The 16,051-nt window shown below is 45.4% G+C and overlaps 1 protein-coding gene across 4 annotated transcripts in view; it reads right to left on the reverse strand.

Annotated features, from left to right (window-relative positions):
• SLC23A2 (solute carrier family 23 member 2) overlaps nucleotides 1-16,051 on the reverse strand; it is a 135,165-nt gene that overhangs the window by 76,251 nt on the left and 42,863 nt on the right. For all 4 annotated transcript variants that reach the window (XM_047068026.1, XM_047068023.1, XM_047068025.1 and 1 more), the window contains one exon: nucleotides 1,473-1,733. In XM_047068026.1, the coding sequence (XP_046923982.1) occupies nucleotides 1,473-1,580 (108 nt within the window). In that variant the 5' untranslated portion in view covers nucleotides 1,581-1,733. The remainder of the gene's footprint in view (nucleotides 1-1,472; nucleotides 1,734-16,051) is intronic.

The following is a 16,051-nucleotide window of genomic DNA, read 5'->3' on the forward strand; positions in this document are numbered from 1 at the left end:
AAACAAACAGGGGAATAAGTATGAAAAAGGACAGCAAATGCTGTGGGTTTAACAAACTGTAAAGTATCACAATCTGAATATGAAAATAAGTCGGGGCGCCTGGGTGGCGCAGTCGGTTAAAGCGTCCGACTTCAGCCAGGTCACGATCTCGCACTCCGTGAGTTCGAGCCCCGCGTCGGGTTCTGGGCTGATGGCTCAGAGCCTGGAGCCTGTTTCCGATTCTGTGTCTCCCTCTCTCTCTGCCCCTCCCCTGTTCATGCTCTGTCTCTCTCTGTCCCAAAAATAAGTAAAAAAACGTTGAAAAAAAAATTAAAAAAAAAAAAAAAAAGAAAATAAGTCAACCTAAAACTCGACCATAACGACAAGGTGGGTGGGTGACCAAGGAAGCTCGTTTTTTTCTCTCAAGTAGAGGATGAGGGTGAGTGGTCTGCTGGGCTCTCAGGCAACAGGAGAGGCAAACTGATAACCAGGCACAAAACCCTCCTTTTCATTTTTCAAAGATCATCTTATTTAAACTTGAAAAACCAACTTGCCTTTTTCTCTAGAAAGACTGTCTATGTCAATCCTAAGCCTTCAACACAGCAGAAAATACCATTTAAAATTCTCACTTTATAAAGGAAGAAAGAAAACAGTGACGCGAGGTGTAAAATCATTGAGACAGCTCTGTGAATTAATTAATAGGGTAAAAAACCAAAATGTGAATACAAGTCGGGTCAATCAATGTGCTTAAAGATACGTGTTCGCATCCTTCTTCCTGAGTTAATGCCACAGTGAGGCAAATTCCAGGACCATTCAGTAAGGAATCTTAGGATAAGGTATTCTTGCCCTTAACCTCATTTCCAGTATTAAGAGAAAAACAGCCAGAGGCAAGTTCTCTCTGAAGAGCTTTTTCCTTTTTTGAACCAACACTTTAGGTAACTTCATACACATCAAATCATAATCCTGCATCTGGAAAAATATTAGCATTGAATATAATGAATGTGTGTAATCAGCTTTATCTAACTGATAACACTTGTCCAGATAAAACTACATCTTGGATGCTGCTGCCATAATACAAAGCATGGACTTTTAGGTTCCAAATAGTAAGTCATCCATTCGTTCTCCTACTTTGCAATATAAATCCACAAAGTTGGGTTTGGGGTTATTTCGGTAGAACACTGTTTTGGAGAGAGAATTAAGCTCGTAGCACGCTCCAGTACACAGTAAGCACTGGGCTGATTTCATGATGTTCCCGCCAATGCATGCTTCCTTCCTGGAGCTAATCCCATCAGGTGACTGGGCAGAAAGCAGTAGAGCCAAAACCTGAGTCAGCCAACAGGGCTCCCAAAGACCATCTCACGTGAAAAGCATTTGGTTTTCAAATGCCTTAACCTTCACTGACAACAGGGGTATTAAAGCTAATCCTATGCTGATTCAATACAAAAACTACTTGAGAGTGATTCAAGAGGAGAGAAAGAAGGGAACATAGTTACCGGAAGAGTAAAGAAAGCGGGATGCTTCGCTTCATCTTCGTATTTGCCTTCAGTTGAACTTCCAGCCTCCATGGATTTGGACGTAGTGTTCTTACCAATACCCATCATTAAGAGAAAATGAGTAGTTTGGCCGTTGGACTGGAGCGGCTGGAAGAGAAGGCTTGTTCAAGCGAGGAGCCCAGGATCTGAGCTGGCTCTTCCAGTGCCAGGAGCACCCAATTCTCAGGCAGAGATGAGCCCCACAAGTGCCATCTCTAGCACCTAGAAAGAGAGGAAGCAGCCAAATCACCAGGAGCACACAAACAGCACAAGACACACATTCACTGCATTTCCTGCAGAGAAGTCAGAGCGTAAGTCACATCCAAACATCAAAAAAGCACATTACTTAATCACACTTTTCAAGTCCCCACTATTTTGGTTATAGTCAGTCACACAGATTCTGAACTGCCCCCTGGAGAGTGGGACCACTGAACTGGACCATCAGAAATACCCAAATACAAAGATGAAAAGGCAGCACAGGGATTTCTCTGACATGCATTATGGTACAGATCTCACAGCACAGCACTATCCAATGGAACCTGCCACAGTGATTAAATGTTCTGTATCTGCCTTGTCCAATCCAACAGTCATTACCCACAAGGCAATTAGTACTGAGCCCTTGAAATGTGGCTAGTGCAATAGAGAAATGGAATTTTTACTTGCATCTAATTTTAACTGATTTGAATTTAAACAGTCACATGTCACTAGTGGTAACCACAGCTAATTTACCAGGATATCAAAAATTCCGAATTGTCTATAGGTGCCCAATTAAAGGCAGGGGAAGGCATTCAAAAGCATAAAAAAAGCAAGGGGGGGGGAGATAAAACGAACCCAGGATTAAATGACCAGAGTTCGAGAACATGTCAAGATGACCTTTAAAATGGGCTAGAATGCCACACAAAACACAGAGCCAGAACATTCCGTATCAATCAAATGACAACATAAACCTAAACAGAAAATCAGAAAGACAAAATAGAGGAAAGGAGGTAAAAAGGCAAGAGATAAGGGAGGAAGGGGAAGGAGCACAAGATGGACCTGGAAAGCTCAGGCAAACTGATATTGTTTGAGGAGGAAAAGTGCACTGCTCTAGGCTAAGAAAAAAATCTAAGAAATAGATGAGTAGGAAATCACTGGAACAATTCTCTGTGGCCAAGTTTCAGTGAAGAAAATTAAAAACTCAATGTCAAACAACAGAAGCAGGACTTACACAATGAAAGAGATCCACCCAAAAATTAACAAGCATTTGGGGAATTTCAGCTTCCAGAAATGAGAGGACACATAAGATCCCTACAAGGATTGGCATGTGTACAATAAAACATGCCTAAGTATGCCCAACGTTTTATTAAAAAAAAAAAAAATACCACAATCAGATAGGGGTGAGAAGGGACAGAACACTCATTAGAACGATGTCAGATCTCAGCGCCAATTACTGTTCCAACTGAGAAGAAATAACCCAGCCAAACGGTCCTGCAAATGTGAAGACACACCTACAAAGTTTAGGAATATAAGTAGGAGGACCACCTGGGTGGCTTGGTCAGTTGAGCACCCGACTCTTGATTTTGGCTCAGGTCATGGTCCCGGGGTCGTGGGATGGAGCCCTGCACCAGGCTCCAGCATGGAGCCTGCTTGGCATTCTTTCTCTCTCTCTCTCTCTCTCCTTCTCTCTCTCTCTCTCTCCCTCTCCCTCTCTCTCCCCCCCCCACCACCCTCTGCCTCTCTCCCTCTCTCTCAAATAAGTAAAAACAATGAAGAAAGAAGAAAGAAAGAAAGAAAGAAAGAAAGAAAGAAAGAAAGAAAGAAAGAAAGAAAGAAAGAAAGAAAGAAAAAGACGAAATACAAGCAGGAAAACCTCCTGTTCAGGGAATTCTGTTACAGACTTTCATTCAGTAATGACTTTGGATGAGCCAGGGGAAAAACTGAAATATAGGCAGATAAGAGAAAGAATCACACAAAATCTGATAGTTTGGTAGAGTGCAAGATGGGAAAATAAAGGAAACGGCTGCCAGAATATCAAGTTGCCTCAAGTAGAACAGAATCAAATGCACATATCAAACTTTTTTGAGGGGCTCGTTTGTTTTTTTTGCTTGTTTTTAGTTTTCTTTTAATGTGTATTTTTGAGAGACAGAGCACAAGCCAGGGAGGGGCAGAGAGGGAGACACAGAATTCGAAGCAGGCTCCAGGTTCCAAGCTGTCAGCAAAGAGGCAGATGCAGGCTTGAACCCACGAACCATGAGATCATGACATGGAGGGGCTCTTTTGGTTTAAATATGCATGCACATTTTGCATTCTTGGTTATATCCTATCCATGGTCTGTTTGAAAGCAGCAGCTCTCAACCCGGACTTTCCCTCCAGGGGACATTTGGCAATGCCTAGAGCCATCACAACCCGGAGAGAGCCACCAGCATCTAATAGGTAGAGGCCAGGAGTGCTGCTAAACATCGTACAATGCATGGGGCAGATCCCAAATGTGACCACCCCCATGACTGGGAACAAAGGGGGACAGTTCCACCGTTGCAAGACCACTTTCCATCAAGTACCCCGTGTCCTATTTCTCTACCGAATGTTTAACTGGCCCTCGTGAGCTCTACTGGGACCTACCCCCTGCCTTTGCTGTCTCTTGCAGAGCAGCACCCTTTGGGGTACCCTGAAGACAAGCCCAGTGAGCAACAAGAGGAGATGGGGCCTCTTGTACAGGACAGTGATGCACTGAGAGGCTTTGGGGCAGAAGGCTCCCAGCGCTGGAAGAGGGGACACCCTTTTCAAGTAAGACAGAGAGCGGAAGAAGGAGAGGAGACTGAACAATGAGCACAGAAAGATATCCTCACAAGTCCCCAGGTGACAGAGCATTCCACACTCAAGTGTTTGAGAATGAAGAAGACAGTCTCAAGGCCAGAACCCACAGCAAAGTGCTTCATCCACATAGGCTGAACTTGAGTGGGGAAATGTCAAGGCCCAGATGCAAAGCACAGCAAAAGACAAAAGGGGGGGGGGGCTTAGGGTCTGGTTTAAAGTTTGTGTTAAAAGGCAAAATCTCCCAGGGAATCCAACACTGGGGAAGATCTGCCTGCCCCCAGTCCCCCATCGCCCCTCTTCCTACTCCTTGAGAAAGGAAGACTAAAGCAAAGCCACTGCTATCTTGCCCCTGACCCGGTGATGAGGGAAAGGAGGAGCCGAGGGATGAGTGATGGGGCTCATTAACGATGAAAAGGACGAGGAACAACACAGTGAGAGCGACAACCACAGTCTCCCAGCTAAGCACCTGCCTCACCAGATCAACAGCCCCTTGTCCTCCTGAGTAGGAAATGGTATTGCATGATATTCCACTAATTCCAAGGGGAAGGTAAGCTTCAGAGCAGCTCAGTAACTTGCCAAAGGACACACAGCCAAAAGCAGTGGAGTAGGATTCAAACTTTAATCAGCATTCCTGCCCTAACAGCGTTTATACAAGCAAGACCCCCGGCCCCCCTCCTGGAGCGAACGTGGCCCAGGCTGGCCTGGAAGCCCAGCCGCCCGACTTGCCGTGTGCCGTCTGCCCTACCTGAGATTTCTGGGGGGGCCCCAACGGGGCAAGGACCACCAAGCTCCCTCTCCAGGAGCCCCCACCTGCCCCAGAGCAGGAGCTCCCAGAGCCGTACCCTCCAGGCGCTGTGCGGCATCGCCACCACCTTACCAACAGCCCTACCGCCTCTGGCCTCCCTTTCCTGTTCTAGCTCGAGCACTCCACTTGTCCACACAAGCGCAGCCAGCATGCCCTTTGATGTGTCCTGATGCACCTGAGAATAACAGCCCAATTCCTCAGCAAGGCCACAGGGTCACCGTGAAGCCTCCTGGGAAGCGTGGCCCCACTGCGCCGTCATTTCCATCTTTCAGGTTCTCGGGTGCTGGGTCCCTCATGGGCCCTCAAGCTCACGTACAGGCAGTGCCTCCAAAATCGACACCCTTTAGCTCGCCCCCTTCCATCGGGGTAACTCCCATCAGTGCTTCCTCTGCTCGCCACCTCACCGTGGCATCCAGGAAGCATGAGGATGGATGGCTGATACAGCGAGATCACGTCTGCCTGCCCAGCCAGACCACATGTCCACTGCCTGTATCCCTGGCTCCCGCGGCTCAATTTGGCACCTGTATTGAAGGTTGCCCGCTATTTGTGCAATGAATAAATACGCTGTGAAAAAATAAAGGTACTAAATATAATGTAAGACTCAGTCTGGCTTAATACTCTTACTAAATTGGAAAAGGAGATTAACAGCCAACATTCACCACATCTGTAACACCGTGGATGCACGGATGTCAGGGACAAGCCAGGGTGTGGACATCACTGCGATCATTCGACTGACAGAAAGAGGAGGGAAGTGTCTGAAAGGAAAGGAGCAAATGAGAACCACAACCAAGAGGTAGGAAAGTCAGAGAATCTACCGACAGCCAGCTAGGCACAAAATATGTGAGCAGAGCTCCTTTGGCGCTGATTGGCTCAAACATTCCCCAAATGCCAGCAACAAGCATCTGGTTCCGAAGCTGGCAAAATACCGCCCTGCCTGGCTTTGCAGGGCCCCCAGGTAAGAGTGGGTTTTACGTTGTCATGGGTGGTAAACAACAGCAAGGAAGAAGCACACGTGACAGGGTATCTGGGCCAGAAAACCTGAGATGTTTATGGAAAAGTTTACCGACCCCTGAAGACAAGAGGATGAACAAATCCTGTTTAAAATGGCAATTATAGGGGAAAAAATAGTTTCAAACAGAGAGGGAGGCGAACCATAAGAGACTCTTAAATACAGAGAACTAACTGAGGGTTGGTGGGGGAGCTGGGGAGAGAGGAAATGGGTGATGGGCATGGAGGAAGACACTTGTTGGGATGAGCATGGAAGTGATGAATCACGGGAATCTACCCCTGAAACCAAGAGCACACTGTACATAGCTAACTTGACAATAAATTACATTTTTAAAAACAGCAATTATAGCATTAAATACTTAAGTTTCACAAAAAATGTGCATGACCTTTATTTATACAACAGTCAACTCTTACTAGGGATCATAAAGCAGATTTAAATAACTAGAAAAAAAGACTCAACGCTGGAATAAGAGTGCTATTCGTATATTCATTTTCCGATATACATAATGTATATGAATTCAATAAAAATTAATACCCCAAAAGAAGAGAAAGGGGGCTAAAATTCCTGTGGAAGAATAAGGATAGCCACAAATATCTGAAAAAAATAATAAGAATGTGCTCTATTAGATAGGAACCCTAACACAAAGTTGGAATAAACAGGGGAGCTCACAAAAACTGACAAACAGACAACAGAAATCCCTGAGGCCTGCTTCAGATTCTGTGTCTCCCCCTCTCTCTGCCCCTCCCCCTTTCATACACACTCTCTTTCCCAAAAATAAATAAACATTAAAAAAACTGGGTGGGGGGGGAATGCCTGGGTGACTTGGTCAGTTAAGTGACTGACTTCAGCTCAGGTCATGATCTCACATTCCGTGGGTTCAAGCCCCACATGGAGCTCTGTGCTGACAGCTCAGAGCCTGGAGCCTGCTTCAGATTCTGTGTCTCCCTCTCTCTCTGCCCCTCTCATGCTCACACTCTGTCTCTCTCAAAAATAAACATTTAAAAAAAATTTTTTTTAACTCAAATGAAAGTATATTAAAATGAGGTACTTTTTTTAAACTATGTGGGTTGTTTTTAATCCCTTATTTGTAAGACAGTGAATAGACAAACTTACACTCCTAATGAAAAATAAATTTGCTAATGAAAAGGCAATTTGATTATATGTATCAAAAGAGGCCTATTAATGTTCACTTCTAACATTAATAGATATATTTACTGTTTAATATTTGTTAATTAGGATGCAAAGATTTAGGTATGAAATTGTGCACATTAACATTATTAATAAGACTAAAAATCAGGAAAAATCTAATATTCAACACTAGGAAATTGAATGGCAAAATTATGGTATATTCCTACAAAGAAATACCACGTGGTCAGTAAAAACAGGACACAGAAATAATGACTGACATGGAAAGATGTTCACCTTATATTATGTAAAGAATCAGGTTTTAAAAAAATAGCATGCATAAGACTATGCTAAGTGAAATAACCCAGTCACAGAAGGACAAATATGGCATGATTCCAAACTTATGGGGCACCTGGGTGACTCAGTGAGTTAAGTGTCCAGCTTTTGGTTTCGGGTCAGGTCATGATCTCACAGAGTTCGTGAGATCAAGCCCCGCGTCCAGCTCTGTGCTGAGCGTGGAGCCTGCTTGGGATTCTCTCCCTCTCTCTGCCCTTTCCTCTCTGTCAAATAATTTTTTTTTTTTTAATCACTATCCTAAAGCAAGTAGGAAGCCATCACTGGCTCCTAAAAACAAAAATCTTTTTCAACCTCAAAATAAATCTGCAGCCTGACAGGGTAGAAAAACAGCAATTTGGCAAATGCTGCTATGAGCAAGTAGGAAAGTAAAATATTCAGATCTTTATTTAATAAGCTTCCACTTCTCCAGGAAGTGAACCACCAATAATCATGAACAAATGCAGAATAACAGCATTGAACCAGCACTTCTTTGGTCAACTATTCAGCCAGTGATCCTTTCTTTTGCACTTAATCTGACCATTTCTCTGCTGTTCAGGAATGTGTCGACTCCCTACTGTGGCTTCCCACAGCCACCTGACTTGGCAGTATGACGGTACTATCCAAACAGAATTTAAAGGCTGAGCTGCTCCCGGAGTTTACTAACCAAGACTTTGTGTTTCTTGGAAGCAAAACCTAAGAAAATGTGTCTTCCCATCACCATCTGGCAGTACCTAGTCCAAAGCACTTAATGGCTGAATGAAGGAACCACTAAGAGTCCTCCCAAAGGGCAGAATTCTCCTGTGTACAATTCATCTTTATATTCCCAGCTCTGAGCACAGGATACTCAGTAAACATTAATCAACTACACATTTACCCCATATAGATGGCACTGAATGAATACTACATCAAAAACATAAACGCATGCCAAATCCAACTTTTACAGTTCTCCAAAATGATACAAGAAGAATAAGAATAGAAAGAATCAGTAGTTCATATGCCTAAGACTTGCGTGGGAAGGTAATTCAAAATACAGACTTCTTCCACACAAATACCTGTGGACAAAGTCTCAAAGCTGTTTTCGTTATAACAGCCCCAAATTTAAGACCCCAAAAGGTCCATCGACAGGCAAATGGATAAACAAGCCATGGTGGGTCCCTACAAAAAATACTCAGCAATAAAAAGGAAGCAACTACTGATGCATAAACGTGGAGAAAATGCACAGACACTATGTTGAATGAAAGAAGCTGGACCCAGGACATGCTGCCTGACTCCTTGATCTACGGTGACAGGAAGCAGATAGTGGGGATCTACTGCAGGAAGGGAGGAGGGACTCCCATAGGCAGAAGGAAGGAAACACTGAAGAAATACTCTACACCATGGTTGTGATTCTGGTGGCTCCATCTGTATGTATATCCATTTACTGTATGTGAACTATACTTTGGTAAAAATAGATTTTCAAAGGAAAAAAAACAATTTAAAACTCCCATAATCCCACCGACTTAAAAAATGTTCCCTCCTCCAAATTCTGATTCTGTAGACCTATATTGGGACCTGGGAACATTTTTTTTTAATATTTTTGAGGTGCGGTGGGGAGAAAGAGCACAAGCAGGGGAGGGGCGGGGGGGGGGGGACAGAGGATCACAAGCAGGCTTAGAGCCGACAGCAGTGAGCCCAATGCAGGACTCGAACTCACAGTGAGATCATGACCTCAGCCAAAGTGGGACGCTCAACCGACTGAGCCACCCAGGTGCAACCCCCCCCCCCCAACGGGAACATTTTTAACAAACGCACAAACGTTCTGATGCTAGCGGTCCTCAGATTACCCCCACCTTTTGATGGACAACCTGGGGTGGGATAAAACTACTTTCTCTGCAGCAACCTACCCAGACAGCTTAGAGTATGACTAACAAGGAAAACTTTGGGATAAAGAAACTCAAAACCTCAACTTGCCAAGTGGTAGTTTGGTTCTTACCAAGGTACAAACAAGAGCTTTCAGAGCCGGCCAGGTTCAATGATAAAGCACATTTTAAAAGCCAATCCGTGGCTCTCTCTGCTTAAATCCCATCATTAGGGGATTATAGTTGAACTGCGGCTGCTCCATTAAATTCTGTTAAATGCTAACATTTGACCTAAATGCTTTTAATCCAAGACAAAAAAGGATTATTGGAACACATATCCTCAACTTATAGATGTTCAACTCCCTTTAATTAAATAAAAGGACTTAAATGGTTGCCTAATACATAGGGTCCTGCTTTAGAAAGTTTACAATCCTGACATTCATCCTAGCTATTATTATTCCCTTTAGGCAGCAGCGAATGAACCAGTTAGGGGTGGTTATTTTTTGATCTTGTGATGACAGTTACGGTCATGGGGTATAACCGGGGGGGGGGGGGGGGGGGGGGAGGGTGATCCTCCCGCAGCCTTTTCCGAAACACTCCAAGAACTTTTGCTCTTATTTTTCAAACTGCCAGTCAGTCCCCACTAGTAGTGGGCCATGATCTCAGCCAGAATTTGTAAGACGATGAAATTTAGCAGAACAAAAAAACCTCAGAGCACATCTCATGAGACAAGGGTGTCTAGTTTCAAGGTAAAATACTTTACTGTGGCTCAGTCAACACACACACACATACACAAGCCTAAAAGTCACTGATGTCACTAATGCCCTGCCGAGCGACATAGAAAGCATATTCCAAGTACCCAATTTAAATCAGGTTATTTTTTGGGCTTCAAGTAACATACCCATAGAAATAATTTGTCCAAGTGGTGCAAGATGAAGACACTGCTAAAGCGTCGTACTATCTCCTTGCTATAGGAAGAGACCGCCTAGAACAAAAGCCTCCGAGTGGCCCTTCTTCAGCATCTATCAGAGCCCTATACCAAACGACCTCCATGGCTGCTATCAAGAAAATCTCCAATCCCCGCAACGAGCTGGTGACAGCTTTCTGTCACCATCTCAGTTTGTCAACTTTTCTCTCAGGAGGAGAAGTTTAAAAGAAGCCGGATAAAACCTGGATTTCCGGAGGGGAGCCCAGAGTCAGCTGCCAGGTTCCATGTCAGAAACCTGCTGAGAACTCCAGGAGGAACAGTCCTTGAGAGGTCACACCCCTGGGGTGTGTGCACCATGAGGTGCCCCCATGTGACAACCCTGCTCTGAAGGCGGAAGAAAAGGCTTCGGGCAAATATTGCTGGACTACCTGGGTGTCCCCTGAAATTGGAGTCGGGGGCCTCGGCCGCAGGGCCCCCTGGGAAGACATGGCAGATCTTCCTGGAACACCACAGGGTAAGGGAAGATCATTCCTATTCGAAAACAAGTATTTTATGAAGCATAATGTGAAAACCCCCAACTGCTAAAATGAAACAGAAGATGTTAAAGAACACTCTGTGCCTGCAGAAGACCCCTTCCGTCTCTTCTAGAGACAGGGCCCGAGAGGCCAGGGTACAGAAAAGGCTCTAGACCCAAACTGAACTCTAAATCCTAAGAGAGCTCTTAAATCCAGGCTGAGAGGGAACTGGATTTAAGCTGATGTCAGTTTACACACAGGCTGAGCCATGAAAAGTGACGGTCATGGGATCCAGAGGGCAAGACGCTGACTCATCGACTGCTCAGTTAGGGGAAGACGGGAGTCAGGCGTACAGTAAAAGGTCAAAGCAGCTAATGTTCTGCTGGTGTAGGGGCTTTAAAATACAAACTCATCAGTGATCCTTGTTCTTCTGACCTAATGTGGTAGCTAGCAGACATCTTCTGCAGTTGATCTCATCCAGCAGAAATTTCTTCCCTAAACTTTCTTTAAACACAATTATGACAAGACCTTGAGCCTCATTATCCTAACAATGCCTCTCCCACCCCAGGTCCCATCATGGGCCACAATGACCTGCGGTTCCCAGGTCGGAGCTCAAGAAGCCTCCTCCTCCAAGAAGCATCCCTGGGTTTGCTGCCCCCCTTCCATGTTTCCATGGCACATGCCTTCTTGGTCTAGCTCCCTGACCAGGCAGGGATAGGGACAGGGATGCAGTGCCCACCACATAAAAGGCACTCAAATATTTAAGGAAAACTTGAACATTTTCCCAGAGGCAAGTCATACATCTGAAACAAAACTTGTCCCTGCCCTCCAGATTCACTCAGGGAAATCCTGTGCCCAGGACAAGTGAGGCGAGGACAGGTAATGGAGTAAATTAAAATATAGGCCAGAATTAAAATATAAATGTATATTTGAGAAAACTCAAGCAAAATCAAGTTTTATCGCATTTACTTCTATATGATTTAACATATCATTTTGTACAAGTGGGTTTTTTTTCTTTTTATTTAAAGACCACCTTAAATTATTAATCGGTAGTTTTAGGAGCCACTGGGAAGCTAATTTTGTACGGAATTATAACAGCAAGATAAGAGCATGCTCAGAATTAACTGACTGCCTATTATATCCAAGATACAAACAGGATTTCACTTAACCCTTACAAAAATACCGGAAGGGCTATTATTCTCACCCTTTCACAACTCAGAAAACAGAGGCAGAGAGGCTGATTTTCCCTTGGACAAAAGCCAAGGGCAAGTGGCAGGCACAGCAATCCTGAGAGCATGAGAGCTGCTCCAGTGTCCTTAGACACCAACGGCACAAGGCTCCGAAGAGGAGCACCCGCCAGAGGCCCAGACAGTTACGTGTAAAGGTCATTTTGGAAGAAGCTAAGAAAAGCCTCCCAGTTACTATCCAGGAATGGGAAAAAGCTTCGTCCTCCAGCACACCTCCAAAGGACCTTTGCCATCTGCCAGCTCCCCCACCACCCCTTTCCCAGTACAAAGACAAACTTGAGTGCTAAGGTGACTTCTAGGGATGGCTGTGCCCTGCTAACCCTGTGGCCGCCTCGGTGCTGCTCCAGCCCCCGGCTCCACCCTCCCTTTCCAGCACAACTGAGGACTCATGCTCCCTCTCCTCCTGCAGGGGAAGCCTCCGGAGAGCACAGAGTCACCTCCAACTGCTTTGCCACGGCTGCCTGGACTGGGAAAGGCTCAGGTGCTAGCAGAAGCATTTCCCACAATCCTTCACCCCATCGCCTCAAGCTCAATGTACTTATCAGCCCTCCCTCTGAACTACTCTTCAGACTACACCATTCCTCTCTGGAACGTTCTTATCAGTTCCTCCAGCCCCCAGCGCCAAAGCCAGATTTCCTTCCCTCACTTGCAGACAGAGGTCAAGCTCGTCCTTCCCTCCTTTCCTAACTGCCCATGACACCTGCTTGGTTTTGCTGGACTTTGGCACCTTTACTCAGTCCCCTCCACCACCTGCTTCCTTCCTACCGTCCATTACATCTGCAAATCTCTTCTGCAGTTATCTTTTTTCTCCTCACGCAACCCCCACTTTATCAAGACTTCTGTCTCCTCCTCACACACTTTCCCAAGATAAGGAAAAGGGCACTCTGAAATTTCACCTACACTGATGGATTACCTGATGACTGAATGTGGGTTTGCCTAAACTGCACTGCAATTACCTGGGGCTGAGACGCTGTAATTCTTCTCCAGGTTAACCCCAAGTACACAGTGATCAAAATAATAGGTTTCCCCTGACCTTCAATAAATGGGAGCCTTTTCCCTGACCGTCAATAAACATTTCATGCCTGGGAGTATGTCATATAGTTTTTTTTCTGCAAAGGAACATATTCCTCCTAATTCATAAAAAAAAAAACAAAACATCCATTCAATACAGAGACTGCAACCACTTAGAATCCTGTGCTACAGATGTACAGCTTTTTTTTTTTAGTGTCTGAACCTAACATTTTGATAATCCCCCAACCTTAAAGGATTAAAAAATTGATGTATTCATCTATAAAAGACTCCAGCTCTCCATGAAGTTTGTTTAGTCTGTACTCCTTTTTGTTTGTGTACTTAGTTTTCCTTGAACCCCGAAAATTCTGCATAAAAGAAAACATAAAAGGCACACAAAGCCTTGGATGGCTGGGGGCTGGACCTCACTCAGACAAGGTAAACGAGCACCTGAAACACACCGTATCTAACATTTCAGCTGTTGCAGATGGGGTTCTAAGGTCACTCTTTCTCACATGTTTAATGAAGGGCACTGCTTCTAAGAGTTGTATAAATGCTAATGTTCGGTTATTTAAATATTGTCAGACGGCACTGAGAAACTCAGGCTGGAGACTTTCTAGTAACACAGCTGGGCAAGCTGGAGCCGCAGGCTCCTCACCCGCCCACAGACACACACGCAGACATAGTTGTGTATCTTCGGAAAACCAGACACACAGCCACGGACGGGAGCACATGGTCACAGATGCGTGCGTGCAGAAACGGACCCTGCAGCCCCAGATGCACATGCAGACAGAGACACATACACAGACGCTAATTCCCCCAAAGCAGAGTTCACGTACCAAGAAATGGTCTTACCTGCAGAAGGAAATCTTACCCTGTCCACAAAAACATTCGTTCATTAGCATCCCCCCCACCAACTCTCTGCTGGCATCTGTGCTGGGCTGGGACCGTTCTAATGCTCAGCCTGAGATGCTTCAGGTACCGAAGGAATTTCAGCTTTTATAACCCACACAGGCTTGCCAAAATTGTATAACCACACCACCTAGTCAGAAATGCTATCCATCTGTATTACACAACAGCCACCACCTGGTTACGAACGGTTACTGCACACTTCTAATTCGGCCTGCTTACCCTCAGTCTGTAGCAGGTTTCTACGTGGCACCTGGATATTCTATTGTGGAAACCAACCAGTCGCTGGGATTACATTTCTCAAACCCACACAAACAAGGGTAATTAAAACCTATCTTTCCAAACACTCTGTTCAGATGAACAAGTCCACCCACGCTGCTTTCAGCTCCGTGAAAGGGGGGGATTAATTTTGCTTCCTGGTAATTTCTCATTTCCCCCCTTGGGAGCCCCAAAACGATTGTTTTCAAAGGTCAAAGACTTTCAAAGATTAAAAATACATTTTCAAGGCATGATGTCTTCACTCCAATGATAGGAAAAGCCACGAGTAACTGCAATACGGAGAGCCAAGGGCTGGAGCCCGGCTGTGTGTGGTACCCGCTGTGCAGGTCCCAGCTGCAGAGGCCCCACTGGAGAGTCGAAGCGCCTCAAGAAACACAGAGGCACGTGCCTCTGGTACCCATAAGACGGAAGGAGCCACACCCGTACTCGGACTTTGTCCTTTCCGGTCCTGACTCCAGGCCAGGGCCTGCCAGAAGCCTGGGCGGTGGGCCTCTGGGCCCCTGGGCCCCTGGGGATGTGCCGTGAGAGGGCAAGTACCACCTCCATCTCCCCAACACCACACAGGGACCACAGGCTCAGAGGAGAAGCAGCCGGGCAGAAGGGGCATCCACCAGCAGCAGAGTACATCTTGAAAGATGTGATAAAGGCAGAGGAGACAGGACAACCTAGAGAGCAGCCTGAGAGTGACTCATCCATGAACGATCTTAGGGAAGTCCGCGGTGGGCACACGAGAAAGATGCCAGTTGACTGGAGGAGAGGCCACAGTAGAAGCTGAGGAGGAGGTTGGGAGCCAAGAGCTTGCAGTGTCCAGGAGCAGAAGACTCACCCCCACAGGTCCCCAGAGCACAGGTCACACGTGACACACCCAAAGCATCGGGGTGACACGCCCAGGGAGACCAGAAGGCCCCTCGCTCCAAAGTGAACCAGGAGAGAAGGCCCAGTAGATAGCCTACGGAAAAAATAATCCAGTCCCTGTACCCTGAACACAAGAACTGTCCTCGGGATGTTCTATGAAGATTCTCACCTCAAAAAGGTTAAACTGCAGGAACCAAAAGAAAATTTCAATTTGGAACAAAAGAGTGAAGAATTAAAAAAAAAAAAACAAAACAGTTGTTATTTTTTTTAAAAAAGGGGAACAGGACCAAAAGATGACAAGCTGGGGGTGTTAAAGAAGCGACAAACACAAGTGAAAACTGGAGGAAGTAGCAGAAAACTAATGGGTGGAGGACAAGCTAAAGAAACATGGGCAGACAAGGAGAAGTCCAGAAAGGCAGTTAACAGTCCACAGATGAGAACCACAGAGGGACAAAAGCAAAGAGCAAAACCAAGACACGAACAACCTGTGCTCCTTGACTAGACTTAAAGAGAACAAAGAAGCCAGTCATGTTGTAGGGCTCCCGTTTACATGAAATGTCCAGACAGGGCAAATCTCGAGAGACAGAAAGTAGATTAGTGGTTGCCTGGGGCTGGGGTGGAGATGGGGGACAAGAATGGGGAGGGACTGTTAATGAGTTTGAGATTTCTTTACGGGATGAAGAAAACGTTCCAAACTTGAAGGTGATGGTTATGCAAGTCTGATTCACTGGAGGCCGCTGAACTGTATGTGCTAAAGGGGAGAACTTTGTCGTGTGTGAATTCCATCTCGATAAAACTTTTTTTATAAAGAACCAATGGGATAGAAAATATAAAAAAGATACAGAATAAAAACTACTCTGAGATTGAGAAAAATCTGAGTACAGAGATCACAA

Source organism: Lynx rufus, unplaced genomic scaffold (genome assembly GCF_022079265.1).
Source record: "Lynx rufus isolate CCGP_SWC_20201006 ecotype Redwood Valley unplaced genomic scaffold, mLynRuf1.p SCAF_8, whole genome shotgun sequence".
NCBI lineage: Eukaryota > Metazoa > Chordata > Mammalia > Carnivora > Felidae > Lynx > Lynx rufus.